The sequence below is a fragment of the Amblyomma mixtum genome, chromosome 2, assembly GCF_055824585.1.
Source record: "Amblyomma mixtum isolate Tamu chromosome 2, ASM5582458v1, whole genome shotgun sequence".
Taxonomy (NCBI): Eukaryota; Metazoa; Arthropoda; class Arachnida; order Ixodida; family Ixodidae; genus Amblyomma; species Amblyomma mixtum.
This window is the reverse complement of record NC_143013.1, coordinates 126,334,925-126,350,748: the sequence shown is the minus strand read 5'-3', so window position 1 is coordinate 126,350,748 and position 15,824 is coordinate 126,334,925. Positions and strand designations below refer to the sequence as shown.

General features: G+C 52.8%; 1 protein-coding gene across 2 annotated transcripts in view; it reads right to left on the bottom strand.

Moving 5' to 3' along the window:
• The window catches only part of LOC149360794 (uncharacterized), a 95,458-nt gene extending 85,132 nt beyond the window's left edge, over positions 1-10,326 (bottom strand). For both annotated transcript variants that reach the window (XR_016288350.1, XM_089569398.1), the window contains exon 1: positions 9,826-10,326. Coding sequence is in view for 1 of the 2 variants with exons in the window: in XM_089569398.1 (XP_089425524.1) it covers positions 9,826-10,131 (306 nt within the window). In the remaining variant the exon portion in view is untranslated. The remainder of the gene's footprint in view (positions 1-9,825) is intronic.
• Positions 10,327-15,824: the final 5,498 nt, after the last annotated feature.

The following is a 15,824-nucleotide window of genomic DNA, read 5'->3' as shown; positions in this document are numbered from 1 at the left end:
GAGCCCGTTAACTGTGTTTGTGTTGTGTACGACTGCGGCCGTGTACCACCCCCCCGTGGTGTGGGCCGGCAACGTCCACGTAATACACGTGTTCTTGGTTACCATAGTATCGCGCCAACGCTTCCGCGCGCGCCTGGCGACGACCGCTATGGTCTTCTCTGGACATGATGCGGGGAAGGGGTCGGACCCGGAGGGCGCGTCTCCAGGGTTCTGGCACTCTCTCCCTTTCCTCAATGTGGTAGTCATGTTGGATGTGTAGCCGGTCCAAGAGGCGGAGACCGGACGTGGTCTGTGCAAGACGCGTGTATTGGTTGACTAAGTGGGCTTCTCGAAGCTCCCGAAATGTGTTCACCACGCCCAAGGCCAGAAGCCTCTGGTTGGACGTGGTGACCGGGAGATCGAGAGCACGCTTGATGACTTTCAGCAGGATGACCTCCAGTTGGTCATCATCGTGTTTGCGCAGGTGCAAGTAGGGAGTTGAGTAGAGGATTCTACTCGTTACGAAAGCATGGGCAAGCCGCAGTGCATCCTTGCTTCGTAATCCGCCCCCGCTTGTTGCAGACCCGGCGGACCATGCAGCCCACCTTGTCGCCCACCGTGCGAAGTTTTAAGAGGATTCTGGTGTGGGCTAGTTGGTTCATGCTTAATAAACAGATTCACAACAGCGCTACGGAACAAGGACAGAAGGATTTTCGTGTTTTTCGTGTTCCTTCTGTCCTTGTTCCGTAGCGCTGTTGTGAATCTGTTTATTAAGTGCGAAGTTTGGCTAGGGTGGTGTCGACTCTGCGTTGGTGGTGTCTGAAGAGGCCAAGGACACGGATCTCCTTGGCCTTCCGGATCGGTCCCGAGGGGAGACTGATGCGAAGCGGTGTTGTGTCCCGAGGGGAGGGACGTAAGTGCACAAATTCTGATTTAGCTGGGCGCACTGGAGTCCGCAGTAGGCCGCGTAGTCGTCGACTATGGTCGCCGCTGCTTGCAGGCAGGACTCCATGTGGCCCAGGTTACCTTGCGTGGCCCAGATTATAATGTGATCCGCATAAAGAGCGTGATGTATCCCGGGCAGTGAAGACAATTTGGAGGGAAGACGAAGCATTGCCAAATTGAAGAGCAGGGGAGACAGGACCGCGCCTTGAGGTGTTCCCCTCGAGCCGATGGTGTATGGCCCGTGTTCCGCATCTTGTATGCGTATATTGTCATGTGTGTTATTTTCCACTTAACGTCATCTTCAACCAGCGGGGAGCCGATCGCCGGCAAAGAGGAAGAGGCTCGGTGGGAAATCGCTCGTGAGCCCGGCCGCGACCGCTTGGACTGTCCCTGGCGCCTGCTGGCACGTATCTCGGCCTCCTCAGCGGAGGGGCGGTGGCCCGGGCTGGCAATGGGACTCTGCGAAGCGGGAGGTTGGGGATGACGTCGTATAAGACGGCACCTCCAGCAGAATGTCACGGGTCGTTCAGACGACGCGGGTCGTTGGGACGCTAGAGAACACAGGAGAGCAGGCGCCAGGGACAGTCCAAGCGGTCGCGGCCAGGCTCACGAGCGATTTGATGATGATGATGATGATGTCCTCGGGCTGAATGGCACATACCCACGGCGTGGGATTGGCCAGGGTGCATAGCGGATACAAACACACTCATGTACAGGGAATGGAGTATAATTAAATCTAAAATTTGGGACACAGAGCTAGAAATTGTACAATACAAAAAATACGGAGAAAGAAAAGTTGTGAATACACATTCTAGCAGACGAATCTACCAGATGAAATTATATAATTGTGAATAGAATCGAACACTGGTTTCAGGGCATATCCCTTGGCGCTTGCCCCGAAGGATAAGAGAATCGGAATAGATAGAGGAAGCCCAAGCCGAGCGAGGGGGATCTCCAAGCAAGTTCTACGGAGAGCAGCGAGCCGTCGGCAGGAGAGGAAAAAATGTTCTATAGACTCAATTTCGCCACAAGACTCACAAAGGTTGGATATCGAAAGCCCCGATCGGCATAAATAAAGATTTAGCCGCGGTATCCTGCAGCGCAAAAGGGTCATGGACACCTCACATTGCCTCGAACTGCACATCCGCACACTCCAAGGAAATGCCAGGTGTTGAAAATCCGCTGCAGCGAGGAGAGGCTCATGGCTCAAGGTGTGGAAACGCTGGAATCGCTGAAAGCGTGCTAGAGTCAAGTAAATAGTATTTGGGACGAAATGGACAATAGGACCATCAAGGGCAGACTTTGCTAAAAAATCAGCCCTCTCATTAGAAACAATGCCACAGTGCCCAGGGACCCAGTGAAAGCGAACTTCTGAAACATGTGGAGGAATAAAAAATTGAAGGGAATGGCTCATAGGAGTATCACTCGAGGTTTCGAGCGCTGCCAAAACAGAAAGGTTGTCTGAGAGTATAATAACCCGAGTGATACTGCAGGGAATCCTTATTAAGGCCAACTCAATGGCCAGAAACTCAGCTACAAAAATAGGGGTATAGTCACGAGCGATTTGCCACCGAGCCTCTTCCTCTTTGCCGGCGATCGGCTCCCCGCTGGTTGAAGATGACGTTAAGTGGAAAATAACACACATGACAATATAGGCTTGATGGTCTGTAAGAAATTGTCTTATGTAATGGAATGTTTTGTGGCCACAGTTGGTGTTACTGAGGTGGTCCAGGATTACTTCATGTTTGACGTTGTCGAATGCGCCTTTAAGATCCAAGGCCAGGACCACCTTGTCGTTGTGGGGACATTCTACAGGATCTAAAATGTCGTGGTGGAGCTGCCGAAGTATATCCTGTACTGACTTGTGAGGACGAAAACCGAACATAGTGTCCGCGAAAATGTGCTGTGTTTCGAGATAATCGGAGAGTCTGTCACGCACCATCGTCTCCATCAGCTTGCCGACACAAGACGTGAGGGAAATGGGGCGAAGGTTCTCCACATCAATAGGTTTGCCGGCCTTCGGAATGAAGGTCACGAGAGCCGATTTCCAATCGGGAGGGAGAGGAGTCTCTCCGTCCCAAATGCTATTGATGTATTTGAGGAGCGCGGCGTAGGCTGCGTCGGGAAGGTTGGCCAAGAGCTTGACCGTAACCTTGTCGCGCCCGGGTGCAGTGCCCCGCTTCATCTTGCTTAAGGCCGCCCGGAGGTCGTGGAGCTGGAACGGAGTGTCCAGCTCCGTGTTCTCTTCGCCTTTATAAGAGTACGCCGCCGGCCGGGGGTCCTTAGTGGTGCACAGGTATCGATCCCTGAGCGTGTGCGCTAGCTGTGTTGTCAATCCTGTAAAGTTGTGCAATGCCCTATGTAAGTGGCGTTGGGTTTCCGTGCGTGTTTGTATTGGATCAATGAGAGCGCGGAATAGGCGCCACGTGTTGCGGCCAGACATCTGGCGCGCAGCCGCGTTGCACCGGTACACCCAGTTAGTGTCGGCTAGCTGAGTAGCATATTCCGCTGCCTGTTGTGTGAGTTCGAGGATGCGTTTCTTTAGGCGTCTGTTATGTTTCTGTTTCGTCCATCGTTTGGTTTTGGCAATGGAACTGCAGAGGCTACCGCAAAAAGCAGGCCCTCTTAAAACAATATATAAACACACAACTCGCACCTCCTGATGTAATTGCACTCCAAGAGACTGGAATCAAGCCGACCTTACAAGGGTACGAGGTTTACGAGAGTCAAAACGAAGGTAAAGCGGCCGTCCTAGTCAGCAAAACCATTACCGCCATCAGGCACTATACCATCGCCGACACCGACATTGAACACGCGCTTAACTCATTTCGAAGAAGCGAAAGGGACGCAGCACGTTCTTACTGAATGTGTACAGCCCGCCGAGACAAAGAAAAGCCAAACTCTTCGAACTGTTTTATGGAGCGCACAAGCTGGCCAAAGAAAATGCGCTCATCATCGTAGGAGATTTCAACGCCATGGACAGGAGTTGGGGATACCAGAAACAAGACATCAAGGGAAGAACATTAGTGGAAGTAGCGGAATACTTTGGCTGCAGTCTAATCACAGATCCTGCGACCCCCACGAGAATCGGGAATAGCGTGAGCACGGATACATGCCCGGACCTCACCTTCGTAAGGAAGAGCAGGGAGTCACAGTGGGAAAACATGATGGAAAATCTAGGCAGCGATCACTTTATTCTCCGGACACGAATAGCATCTGACACCATAAGACGCCAGATTGGACAGGCCAAAATCACTGACTGGAACGCGTTTCGCGGGGCTTGCAACAAATCTGAAGGCGGCATCCAATCACTGGAGGAATGGAGCGGCATGCTGAGAGAAACGCGACAACGATGCACAAAAAGTCTAAGGAGAACGACAGCAACGCCCGAAGTAGACGCCCACCTCCTCAGGATATGGGAAGCGAGACGCAGTCTCACCAAAAGATGGCGGAAGCAAAAACACAACAGGAAACTAAAACTAAAGATAGCAGAAATTACGGCAAAGGCGGAAGAATACGCGATGCAACTCGAGAAACAAAATTGGGAACAACTCAGCGACTCGCTTAGGGGAACTCTAGGCACAGCCAGAACCTGGAATCTCTTAAGAGCACTAATCGATCCGACCAAAATAAAATCAGAAAACAATAAAGCCATCCACAGATTCCTCCACTCTTTCGAGGGATCAGACATCGCCCTAGTGGAGAAGGCACGGGAAAAATGTTTTGGCGATCACAATCCCCAGCGATACCAAGGAACGTATCGAGGAGCCGAAAACGAGAAACTCGACCGCCCCATAACTGTGGAAGAGGTTTACGCGGCCATAAGAAACACCACCAGAAACACGGCAGCCGGAGCGGACAGAATCGACAACGCCCTAATCCGCAACCTGAGCGACGACCTCATACAAGAGCTCGTCAGCTTTCTTAACAAACATTGGGAGGCGGAGACAGTTCCCGAAGATTGGAAACACGCCGAAGTAATAATGATACCTAAACCTGGTAAAAAGCTACAAATTGAAAACTTCAGGCCCATATCACTCACGTCGTGCCTTGGCAAGCTTTACGAACGTGTTGTAACTTTAAGACTTCAAAATTACATGGAAGATAACGACTGTGTACCACATACCATGTTCGGCTTCAGAGCGAAGCTCTCGACGCAGGACGTTCTCCTCCAAATACAAGAAGAAGTCCTGCGAAACGTACCTCGGACGGGAGAAAATGTCATAATGACCCTGGACATCAAGGGGGCATTCGATAACGTCAGCCACGAAGCGATCCTTACGGGCCTAGACAACCTGGATTGCGGACGCAGAATCCACGGCTTCGTCAAAGCCTTCCTGTCCGATAGAACTGCAACCATCGGCATAGGAGACCTTCGATCGGACAAAATTCGCACTCCAAACAAGGGAACACCCCAAGGGTCAGTTATCTCACCCCTACTCTTCAACATAGCTATGATAGGCCTAGCTCGAAAACTAGAGAACATCGAAGGCATCAGGCATGCAATGTATGCTGACGATATAACATTCTGGACAAACACGGGCTGTCTGAGAGAGAAGGAAGAAAGGCTACAGCAAGCGGCCTCTTGTGTAGAGCAATACCTCGCAGAAAGAGGACTCGCATGCTCGACCGAGAAATCGGAACTGCTGAGAGTCTGGAGAGGCAAGCAAAACCGGACCGTCCCAACCAACGAGGACCTAAAACTCAACGTCTACCTAGAAGGGACACCCATACCCGAAAAGACAACAATAAGAATTTTGGGCATGTGGGTTCAATCCAACCAGCGCAGTACTCACACTTTTACATTACTGAAAGCAGCAACGCTACAAGTCGCACGCATGATCACCCGCATCACCAACAGGCGACATGGCATGCGTGAAGAGGACACACTAAAACTAGTAAGAAGCCTAGTAGTTAGTCGAATCACATACAGCCTACCCTACCAGTGCCTCAACAAAAACGAAATACAACAAGCGGACGCCCTGCTACGCAAAGCGTATAAGACAGCGCTCCGACTACCACGTTACACGTCTACAGAAAACCTCATGGCCCTGGGATTACATAACACCTTTGAGGAGCTACGAGAGGCGCAGCTTGAGTCGCAAAAACTCAGGCTATTGCAAACAACGACTGGAGGAGCGCTCCTGCAGAGGCTCGGATACCGCGAGCAGATGCGAGAAATTTCGAGGACGGCAACGATCCCCGACGAGCTTCGCAAGACCCTCAAGGTAGCTCCAATACCAAAAAACATGGATCCCAACCTCCATCGAGGCAGAAGAGAAGCGAGGGCGAATTCATTGAGAAAACATACGCTCCTCAAGCCATGACCGTGTATACAGACGCGTCTTGGAGAGGAGGAGATACCAAAATCGCTGTAGCGGCGGTGGTCGATTCGTCTTTACGCGAAATGACCAGCGCGTCTCTCCGAGGCTGCACAGCTGCAGAGTGCGAGGAAGTAGCCGTTGCTCTAGCGGTGGCGGAGGGCTATAGAACCGTGCGGTCACTAACAATACTTACGGACTCTCAAACAGCCTGCCGAAATTACATGAATGGCAGGATAGGTCGTCACGCGCTCCGTATACTCCTCGCAGCGAGTGACAGAATTAAAAACCGGGAAGAACAAAGCGACAAGATCCGACACAAAATTGTGCGGGTACCGGGGCACACGGGGGTGGCAGGGAACCGAGAGGCCCACAGGATAGCTCGAGGATACAATACTTTCCGAGCTTCCGACGAGACCGCGGAAGTCGCGCCAGCACCCAGGGAATACTCGGCCATACTACAAAACTATAGAGGCAGAAGAATGCGATATCCCCCACCGCACAAATCTCTCAGCAGAGAGGAAGCTGTCACTTGGAGACAATTATAAACAGGCTCTTTCCCAAACCTACATATACTAAACAAAATGCACCCTACGATATACACGAACAAATGTCCCTGGTGCGACGAAAAACCTACACTATACCACATCACATGGGCCTGCCAAAACATACACGTGGTCCCCAAAATACAAAACCCGAGTGTGGAGCAGTGGGAGACTCTGCTGTCCAGCGACCGCTGCGAAGACCAACAAGGTCTGGTACAGCGAGCTCAACGGGCGGCAGTGGCCAGCGGAGCCCTGGACTGAGGGCAACCGACCACAGATTAGAGGCGGACGACTTCGACAGAGAAGGCTCCTGGGGGTAGAACCAAGACGTCTCTGAAGATGCCCCCAAACAGCAGGAAAAACCATTAGTGTAAATAAAGTTTTCCCTTCCCTTCGTTCCATCGTTTGGTGAGGCTGCGGCGGGCCTCCCAAAGGTGGAGCAAGTGGTTGTCCACGTCCGTTTGTGTGTCTGTGAGCTGTATCTGCTTTTCGTGTTGTGTGAGTGTAGACGTGAGCGATTTGGACCATGCGTCGTATCCCGACTGGAGGGGGTCTACAATGGGTAGAGAGGTGCGGAAAGTCGTCCAGTTCGGGACACGAGCTTGTGTTAGTGGGCGTTTCAGGGGACGCATGTAAATGGTTGTGTTGATTATATAGTGATCACTACCCAGAGTGTCCTCTGTATTCAGCCAGTCGGCATGGCGTATGTTGCGTGTAAATGTGAGGTCCGGGCAAGTATCTCGTTGAATCGAATTGCCGACACGTGTTGGGTTTGCGGGGTCAGTGTGTAAAGTGAGTCCAAGTGTGGAAAGAAGTTCCGCAAGCTTCCTCCCACGTCTGTCCTCCCGGGGGTACCCCCATAGCCTGCTCGGGGCGTTGAAATCCCCGACGATCAGAAGGGGATCCCTTCCAGCCACCTGCATAGCTTGGGTGAAAATTTAATTGAACGTGACGTTCTTAGGTTTAGGTGGGCAGTAAATGTTTAGAATGTGTACAGGTGGGTCAGACCGCTTTAGGGGCAGCACTGACACCATCGTGTATGGGAAAGGCGGTGTTGTGGGAAACGTGACCTCCTGCGCAGTATACTGCTTGTGAACAAGTATACATGTCTGCGGGTTGTGTTGAAATGTAGTGTAGTTTGTTAGTTTGGCCCCGGCGCCGGGTTCCTGAAGGGCAACCCTGGCAACGAGGAACTCAAAGGTCTCAAGATAGAGGCGGAGATGAGTCCGCTTCGTGCGGTTCTTGAGACCACGGCAGTTCCACTGCGTTAGTGTAAGCGGCTGAGTTGTTCTTGCTCGCGACTTATAGGGTTGGGGGCCATGGTCGGAGGCGGAGGGTGGGGTTACGTTGTTAAGACTCCCCAGTCCGCTAGTGCCCGGCGCAGACGTGCAGGAGTCTTTTGATAAGTCAAATTCATCGGGAATAACTCTGTTGAATTTGGAGGGGCGGTTAGCGTCCCTGATTGGCCCAACGCGTTTAAGGACGCGCGGATTGTCTTTTATCCATTTTTGGATAATGTGAGTTACGGCTTGTGTCACCTGTGCGATGACACTCTCCACCTGACGCGCAATGGTATCGTGGATAATTTTGGGGAGGTCGGCCAATTGTGTTTCAATCGCGGTCACCCGGTCTCCAGGGCCGCGGCGCGACTCTCCACAGGAGTAGGAATCTCCCTGTCTGTGATGTTTTCTTCCTCGCCGCTCGACGCGGGCGGAGTAGGGAATTGGGCTTTGAGCGAGTTAAGCTCGCTGGCTAGTTTTTCGTTTTGAGCTCGCAACAGGGCGAGCTCGCGCTTGAGTTCCTGCGTCCCGGCGGTGCTGGTGGGGGAGGAGGGAGGAGGGGAAGGAGAGGAGGCGACCCTCCGAGAGCATCTTATTATCGCTCCCATACCTAGAAACATGCATCCCATCCACGACAAAGGCAGAAGGAAAAGCAGGGTCGCACAGTTGACTGCTAAGCTAGGCAAGATGCCACAGGGAACTGTGGCCTACACTGATGCCGCGGTAGGCACGCTAGGAGACACCGTCTCCGTAGCCGTCGGGGACTCAGGCAGAACGTTACGCGTTGTAAGACACCTTGACTTAAAACTCCTTGTGGCGGAGGAGGTTGCAATAGCGATCGCTCTAACTCAGCCAGGTACCAAATACGTAGTAAGCGACTGCAAAGCCGCAATTAGAAATTACAGCAAGGGACGCATCCACGAAATGGCGGCTAAATATCTAAAAGACTTTATCCCAGCCCACAATATTCTAATTATCTGGACCCCAGCCCACTCGGGTCTGGTTGGAAACGAGGCCGCCCACAGGCTCGCCCGCTCCTCTTTACCCCGGGGAGCCGTGGACACCTCATACGAATTCAGCACTAAAGAGGAAACCAATACCTTTAATAGCATCACAGACATTCAGAAAAAGAACAAAAGGATCTATCCTCCTCCGGATAGATCGCTTAGCTCGGCTGAGGCCTATGACTGGAGAAGACTCCAAGCTAGAAACTTCGCATCCCCGCTCTGGAGGAGCTGGACAGGAGGTGACACGAGGGAGGATGCGGAGGTGTGCGAGTTCTGCGGGCATACCGCTACACTCGAACACATACTATGGAGATGCCCCAGTGCCCCAGGATATGGCAGAATCAATAATGCAGAGGAATGGGAGACCATACTCAGAAGTGCCGACCTTAGCATACAACGATACGCTACCCGCCTGGCAGCAGAAGCTGCGCGACTATACCGTTGCTAGTCTTCCAGCTGCGACGCTGCCCCTCCCCGGACGCCTGCGTGCGGACCCGGAGGGGCACGGGTCTTCTTCTGGCGGAAATAAAGTTTCTTCACTCACTCACTCACTCACTCACTCACTCACTCACTCACTCACTCACTCACTCACTCACTCACTCACTCACTCACTCACTCACTCACTCACTCACTCACTCACTCACTCACTCACTCACTCACTCACTCACTCACTCACTCACTCACTCACTCACTCACTCACTCACTCACTCACTCACTCACTCACTCACTCACTCGCCCAGCTGCCTACCTTGGGTTGGTTGCAGGCAGCGCCGCCAGATGAAGCGCTGAGAGCTGGCAACTCCGCTGCTCCGGGTGGTGGCGGTACCGTTGCTGTCTTGCCAGGGGGAGGCCGTGGCGTCTTCTGGTTGTTTTGTTGCCGGCCGGTGGCGTGACTTCCCCGTGTCGCGCCGGAATTGGCTCCCTTGGGTGGCTTGATTGGCGGCCTGGGCCCTGGCTGCGGAAGCCGGATGAATTTGCTTGTGCATTCGCGGGAGCTGGTGAGTTGCGGGCCCCCGCATATTATGCACACGGGATTGCAAACGTGGGGGGCCATCCCCTCAGTACCAACCCGCGCGTTCTGGCCACAAAGGCCGCATCTTTCTTTGACCGGGGTGGGACAGTTGTCCACCCGGTGCCCCAGCGTGCCGCAACGGTAGCACGCTGGCACCGTTTTCTTATACTCCTTGACGGGAGTCAGTTCTGCACTGTAGTGGACGTAGCGCGGAATGCTGCGTCCCTCGAAAGTTAGCACAGCTACATTCGATGTTCTCAGCTTGCGCACATGGACTAATTCACCACCGCGCCACTGCACACTATGTTTCAAGGATTCGCTGGTTTCAAGGTTATGCACAGTAATCACACCACGACACACATCACCGGTGAGCTTGAGGTGTCTGTGAAGCGGGAGCGATCCTTTGCTGGTGGTAATTTGGATGTCCGTCAGAAGCTTTTGAGAACCTCGGGGTTCTGCGTGCCACAGACGATAATGTTTTGCTCCCAATTGAAAGAAATTGTAATCGCATTCATATGCTATCTGCCGATGAGTTGCGAAATGGCAGCGCCGAGCTCACCGTGCTGAAATGCTGTCTTGAGGGCGACCGTACTGCGTGGCCTCAGCACGATCACGTAATCGTCAGGGTTCATCCTGACCGTTTGCTTAGGCGTCCACTTGGAGACTGGTGTCTTTTGTGGACATTTAGAAGACGGAGCGCGAGCGTCTCCTGTTGCTGAGTTGTCAAGAGGAGTCTTGGGCATTGCAGCTTCTCGTGCGTTCTGCCGGCGGCGGCGCCGGCTCTGAACTACTTGAAAAAGGGCAGCTTGCTGCGCCGAAATGGTGGATGGGCCATCCTCTGGCTGGCTTGCAGGGACAGACGACCACGACAGAGTCGTGGGGTCGTATCCGCGTTGTTCAGGCAGAGCCATGTTGAGAGGTTGTCCGGCGGGCGTCTCCGCAGCTAGCGGCGGGGGAGCCAGAGCCGTTAGGCTCAGCTCGACCGCTACGTGGTGATGCGGAGGGTTGCTCGAAGTGGTCGAAAATTGGGCGTACCTGGGTCAGATCGGTGTCTCCAGGATCCTGCTGACTTCACAGATGCAGACGCACAGGTTTGATGGGTGTTCCATCAGATTGCCGCGGTTCCAGTCGAAAATCGACGGAGCCGATGTGGCACGCGTCCGATCGCTCCGCGCTCAAACGCGCCTTGTCCAACAATCCGAAAAGAAAGAGTCCTGACCCGATAATCGGCAGATCTTCCGGGTAACGGGCAAACCCGGAAGACCTGTCGAATATTGGTTATTTACCCGCCTCACATGTAGTTGTTAGGGGGTTCGAACCCGGCCGCGTAGGCAATGTTTCGAAGGAGGTGAAACGTGAAAAGGCGCCCGAGTGCTTGCGATGTCTGTGCACGTTAAGGATCCCCGCCGCCGCGGTAGTTCAGTGGTTATGGCGCTCGGCTGCTGGCTCGAAAGTCGCGTGTTCGATCCCGGGCGTGGCGGTCGAATTTCGTTTGGAGGCGAAATTTTTGAGGCCCATGTACTCTACGTTAAAGTATCCCAGGTGGTCAAAATTTCCGGAGCCCTTCATTAAGGCGACCCTCATACTATGGCCTGAGTCGCTTTGGGAATTTAAACCGCTATAAACTAAAGCAAAGACCCCCACATGGTCGAAATTACTGAAGCCATCTACTACGGCACCTCTTTCTCTCTTTCAGAACGCAACAGCCCGCCGCGGTGGCTCAGTGGTTACGGCGCTCGGCTGCTGACCCGAAAGACAGGGGTTCGATCCCGGCCGCAGTGGCCGAATTTCGATGAGGGCGAAATTCTAGAGGCCCATGTGCTGTGCGATGTCAGTGCACGTTAAAGAACCCCAGGTGGTCGAAATTTCCGGTGCCCTTCACTACGGCATCCCTCATAGCCTGAGTTGCTTCGGGACGTTAAACCCTAACAAACCAAACCTTTTAGAGCGCAACACTTTGGCGCCCGTTTCTGCGTTTCGAGGTGTCGCGGTCGCCATTGCCGTCGTCCATTGAAACCAACGGTGGACTCCTCAGCAGCTTGGAAAGCAGAGGGTAAAATTGGTAAGTTGATTTTTGAGGCAAGGAAGTGGATTGGATCGTAAAACATTTATTGCGTCGAGAGCAGGTTGCGGAGGCTAGCGGCGACCTCGTTGGCCCGTTCGATTGCCCGCACTTGAATCTTGGGGTCCGAGCTGTCCAGCATGGCCTCCCATCACTCGGGAGTAGGAAGCTGTATCCACTCTTCCGAAGGCGAATCATTTGCGTAATTCCACAGAATGTGGTCGTATGTGGCCCTTTCACCACATTTATGGCAGTTTGGGTCGTACTGGCCAGGTTACATGAGGGCAAGCAGTGCCGGATTGAGAAGAGAGAGTGTTTGCAGACGGCGCCGGGTAACTTCCTACGCTTTTGTTAACGATTTGTGGGGAGGGGGATACGCGCACCTCTCCAGATTAAAGTGGTGGGTGATGTCATGAAATGAGATTACCCGTCCCTCGTGAAATTCGGGTCGGAGGGCGCGCTCCGGGGAACGAGGCGGCTCACGCGCAAGCCCGAGGTTTCGTCGACCAGGAAGTGGAGCAGCATCTGTCTCACACATCTCGGTGGACACCTGAACCAGAGGGAAGGCGCATAACTGCCCTCTTGGAACAGTGGACACCTCAGTCGTGCTTCAAGCTACTTGGCGGTAGTGACAGATGTGCGGTGCATTCGTTGGCATTGACAACACTGTGCCAGAAACGCGGCGCTGAAGCCATGGGAAGACGGCAGAAGAAACCGCGATAGTGGTGGCCATCGCTGACCCACGTACGCGCACAGTCCTATAATAAGCGACTCCAAAAGAGCGATCCAAAATTTCTCGGCATGTTTTATCTGCCACCCCGCTGTACGCATCCTTCGCGGCTGCACTCCCGACCATAAGATCAACCTGGTCTGGGTATCCGCCCACGCGGCAAACTCTGAAAACTGAGGGGTCGACCGACTAGCCCGAGGACTAACCAACCAGGCGCCAGGCCCCACGGACCCAGACGCTATTGCCGAGGCTCCCCAGACCTTTGCCGAAATCACCAACCTCCACAGAGAGATGAGATGCCAGTTCCCGCCTCCCCATGCCGACTTGAATCGAGCGCAAGCCACCTTGGTCCGCAGGTTGGAGACACACTCCATCCTTAGCTATTCTAGACTTTCACTCTTCACAGACGGGGAATACGACCCCGTCTGCCAAAATTCTTACCAGGGAGAAATCGCCACCCAGGCGGACATCCTCGGGGCTGCGCGGGAAATCCGCCCTCTCGAACCTTACTGCCAGCTCCCTTCGAAGAAGGATAGAACGAACTCCTCAGAAGGCCAAACAAGAGCATCCAACTGGCACTCATTTCGTGTGCCCCGGAAGTCGCCCCCACCTGGGGGCCACAACAAGCCCACCTGCCCTAAGTACCGCCAATCTATGGCAATAAAGTTGTTGCTCTCTCTCTCTCTCTCTCGGCGTTCGTTGTGTTCATTGGCATTAGTGTTGAAGTTTTACCCTCCAATCATTTTAAGGAAAGGAAGTGCGCATAACTGGCTACCTGGGTCAGTGGACGCCTGAATCGCGCTTATAGGTACGTGGGGTGATAAGAGAGAGATGTGAGCTGCATGCGTTAGCGCTGACAACGGTGAGCGAACTCTCGTGATTAACCATTAACTGCAACCTGCCAGGTTGGCATGGCGGGTTAGGACTTTAATGTAGATATAAAGACAGACAGGAATTTCTTTTCGCGTATCTGTTTTTTCAGCCAGCGTCCGCTCCGGCGGACGCGGTTGTTGCGACGCGCGTCTTTACTCTCTCTTTTTCTCTTTCCTCTTATCTTTCAACTCTCTTCTATCTGCACGTGGCAGCGGTGGTGGCTCGGGTTGAGCCAGTTGGTAGGCCCGAGCACTTTCCTTTTCATTCTTCTCTCAGTCGCAACCAACCAACCTTACCACTTATGCGGGAGAACATCCCGTTCCTCTCGCTCGTAACGCCTCCGAAGGCTGTGAAAACCTGGCAAAATACTTGCGTAGACCTCGTCTTTGAGAACCGGGCATTGGTGCAGCAAGTCGAGCATATATCCTTCTATTTCTCCGACCAGAAAGCTTCCCTCATAACTATCGAGAACTATTAGAGAAGTGTTTCTTGAAGAAATATGCTTGAAAAATATCAAGTCTGTAATTGTACACACTTGTTTTGCTCGAATTATTCGCCTAAATCTATCGTAAAGCTGTAACAGCTGATGAGCTGTTAAGCGAACGAACGCCGACGGCCTATGGCTTCAGCGCCGCGTTGCACATCATGGCTCTCATCTCCCCACGTACACCTATAAGCGCGATTAAGGCGGCCACTGAGCAGGGAGCCAGTTATGCGCGCTTGTTTTCCTAAAAAATTGGCGGGGGCTTAGCTTTGGTTAAGCCTGGTAGGTTGTGAAAGCAGGTGTTTTATACTGCATGTGCAGCACCTCTAGTGGGAAGAGCGCGGCGCGCCGTGCCAAGCAGCCGCCGTTACCCGACGAGCCGAGTTGTAGCCCGTCTCTCGCTTCTGGTATGACGTCACGCTGTTTCGTCACTAGGCATGGCATGACGTCAGGGGTCATTCTAAAGGTCAAACGTGCCAAGTGGCCGCCGCTACGCGAAGGGTCGTTCTTGGGCATAGTGTTGCTTTCGCAATAAAATGATCGCAGTGAAAAACGTTGTCAACCCCAACGCCAATGAACATAACGAACGCCGACGGGCTATGGCTTCAGCGCCGCGTTTCTGGCACAACGTTGTCAATGTCAACGCATGCAGCGCATATCTGTCACTACCGCCACGTAGCTCTTAAAGCATGATTGAGGTGTCCACTTTTCCCAGAGGGTAGTTATGCGCCTTCACTGTGGTTCAGGTGTCCACCCAGATATTTGAGACAGATACTGCTCCACTTATTTTCCTCAAAAAGCAAGTTATCCATGTTACGTTCTGTTTTCCAAGCCACTAAGGTGTCGACGGTTGGTTACAACGGACAACGGCGACGGCAACGGCGACGACGACTTCGCGAAACGCTGAAACGCTGAAACGGGCGCCAAAGTGCTGGGCTCTAAGAAATTATCCCCGCGATTTAAAATTAATTGGAAGCTGTAAGCGTGTCTAACAAAATTGTTGTTCACTTCTCCTTCTTCTCCGCTGACTTCATTGGCATGAAGGACAAACAATCAACTATTTGCAAATGTTTAAAGGGAACGAACTGAGTACTTTGTTCAAGCTGACACTCCAGTTTTTGCCTTGGGAGATCTGTCTTGCTACAGTTGCTTAAAGCGTGGGTAAGTCGATGGAGGCAAAATTTCAGAGGGCCGTGTACTGTGCGATGTTAACGCACGTTAAGAACCCCAGGTGGTCGAAATTTCCGGAACCCTTCACTACGGTGTCTCTCATAGCCTGAGTTGGTTTGGGACGTTAAACCCCATAAACCAAAAAGCACATTCTCGTTTATTCTTGACAGCATTCGCCCTTCCTGCATCAGTTCGACCAGGCTACACAGAAGGACTGTTATGTGCCAAAATATCGAATTACTGAAGCAACTTCAGGCAGTTAAAATTTTTCCGGATGTCCCCGCACTTCCTCAATAACCGTCTTGGTTCGCACCAAAAAGGAATAGCTAATAAGTGGACAAGTTTCGGCTACATGAGACGCACGTGGCGGTGGAGCATCGACGACGAGAAAGACGAAGAGACGCGTGCTCACGTGC